This window comes from Vespa crabro, chromosome 7 (assembly GCF_910589235.1).
Source record: "Vespa crabro chromosome 7, iyVesCrab1.2, whole genome shotgun sequence".
In the NCBI taxonomy this organism is placed as follows: Eukaryota; Metazoa; Arthropoda; class Insecta; order Hymenoptera; family Vespidae; genus Vespa; species Vespa crabro.
In genome coordinates this window covers 2,432,501-2,434,886 of record NC_060961.1, presented here as the reverse complement: position 1 = coordinate 2,434,886, position 2,386 = coordinate 2,432,501, and the positions used below count along the sequence as shown (strand labels likewise).

Here is a 2,386-nt window from a genome sequence, read left to right as displayed (position 1 = left end):
GCTTGATATCACCTTATGAATATCACAACTAGCTTTGATCGAACATTTCAAAACAGTAATCGAATTAAGTCCCATCGGTAGATGCAAGTATGTAGAGAAGCTTGAGTGAGAAGGTACTCAGGTAACATTTTCAGAAAGGGTGACGACTTAGTAGTATTAGTATTAGTAGTAGTATTAGAAATAGTAGCAGTAGTAGTAGTAGTAGTAGTGTAGTGTAGTAATAATAATAATAGTAGTCGTAGTAGAGTAGTGTAGTAATAATAGTAGTAGTAGTAGTAGAGTAGTGGTGGAGTAGTAGTAGTGCGTAGTAGTAATAGTAGTAGTAGCAGTAGTATCTCAAGAAGTACGCATGCGCATGCGAAAGATCGGCTATCTCTATCCCTCTCTTTCTGTTTGACGGTTCGTTCCGTACCCCGCCAAGACGGAACTGCCACGCGACTGATGCCCCCACTACGAGCCGTGAGCGTGTGTCACGCTCCGGGTAGCTCGGTGCGTGCCTATTACACGGGCCGATGGAGGGGGTAAGGGGCGCGCGCGTACTCGCTCGATGGTAGTGGGGCGAGCCGGTCGCGAGGTGGTGGGGATGCGAGTGCCGAGAACGGAGGAGCCGTCAGTAGTTCCGTACCAACTCTCCTCTGATACGTATGTATGTCGGTGCCGCGTGCGTCGCGTCGCGCCGCGATTAAGATAGACACGCACCGTCGTTACAATCGTTGTCGTCGTCGTCGTCGTCGTCGTCGTCGTCCTCCTCATTGGCATCGTCATCGTCATCGTCATCATCATCGTTTTCGTCATTGTCATTATTGTATATAAGAAAAAGGGACACGAAGAAAATTTGATCAGAAGACAGAAGAAGAAGAGAAATAATGTGATTGCGTCTAACAGAGAGAGAGAGAGAGAGAGAGAGAGAGAGAGAGAGAGAGAGAGAGAGAGAGAGAGAGTGAGTGAGTGAGAAAGAAAGAGAGAGAGAGAGAGAGTTAGAGAAATAACGATCGAGCTTCTTCGATTCAGAGTGGTGTGTTCTTCTTCGTGATTACTTTCCCTGGTCCATCGTGTGATCGCACGAATGTCGCGACGCGATGTCGCCCGATAACGTACGCGTCGAGCCGCAAAACCTGGCACTCGACGTCACGGCTATCATCGGTTCCTCCTGACAATATGAGCCTCGTCAAGCATTGTCGTACTACGCGATCGCTAATAAGAGTACTATCACTATTGGTACTGCTGGTGCTGACGAGTGTTCTCCTCAACATCATCGCAACCACTGTCGCCGCCGTCGTCGTCGTCGTCGCCATCGTCATCAACATCATCGTCGTCGTCGTCGTCGTCGTCGTCGTGGTGAAGCATCTTGCGACTTCTATTGTTACTCTTGTCGTTGCTGACTCAAGATCTCTGTTCTATTTATCAAAGGATTATTAACCTTCAAGGAGAACTCCGTACTCCCGTGTGTGTGCTATCGTGCCCGTTAAAACCACCCTAAAACACGTGCGACCTTTCCCGTGGGATTATCGTTCCTTGTGTGTATTATTATTATTCGTGTGTCACGAAGAAGAAGGACGACGACGATTCGTCCTTCTTTATATTCTTCTTCGTTGTTTACGTTCTTTACTATCGGTTTTTTACATTGATACTACCACCACCACCACCACCACTACTACTACTACTACTGCCATTACTACAATTACTACTACTATTACTACTACTACTACTACTACTACTACTACTATTTGGTGCTTCTTATACTGATTCTCGTTTTATGTGTTTGCGAATGATCGTGGATTTATTTTCTTCTATCTTACGTCGTTATTATCATTATAACATATACACAGTGAGCCACGGATATCGAGCGATGATGGCAGCGTTCATGATCGCCAGCAGCACCATGGATCTTTGCCTCAGCACTGTGGTGACAATGTGCCGCGCTTTCGCGAGCACCTCGACCGATGTTACGAATTGGAGCGTTACAAGGTAGATATATAGACGATATATACCCATATATATATATATATATATATATATATATATATATACACATATGTATATATGTATATATATATTTTTAATATATCCTTTACAACACTCTTTCCATTGATCTTTTTTTAGCATCAATTGTGCTCTCACAGTATACACATATATACTTGCTATCCTTATGCGAATACGTAAGATCGATTTTTATGTTCGACGTCGGCGTTTATCGCGCGTTTACTTTCGAAGCGTGCGCTCGATTATGTGCTCCGAACGTGTACCACGATTGAAACACGCTTCGCCGATCAAGCGTGACCCTGCTATCTACTCGAATACTTTTGCCCAATCATGCGAGGATAGTATCCGGTGAAATTAGTTTGCTCGATTAAGTGACGACCGTAACACACCATCACCAGAGCGA

At 44.9% G+C, this 2,386-nt stretch overlaps 1 protein-coding gene across 3 annotated transcripts in view; it reads left to right on the top strand.

Moving 5' to 3' along the window:
• Window positions 1–866: 866 nt before the first annotated feature.
• Window positions 867–2,386, top strand: part of LOC124425719 (irregular chiasm C-roughest protein-like) — a 135,993-nt gene continuing 134,473 nt past the window's right edge. For all 3 annotated transcript variants that reach the window (XM_046966460.1, XM_046966459.1, XM_046966457.1), the window contains exon 1: window positions 867–1,968. In XM_046966460.1, the coding sequence (XP_046822416.1) occupies window positions 1,757–1,968 (212 nt within the window). In that variant the 5' untranslated portion in view covers window positions 867–1,756. The remainder of the gene's footprint in view (window positions 1,969–2,386) is intronic.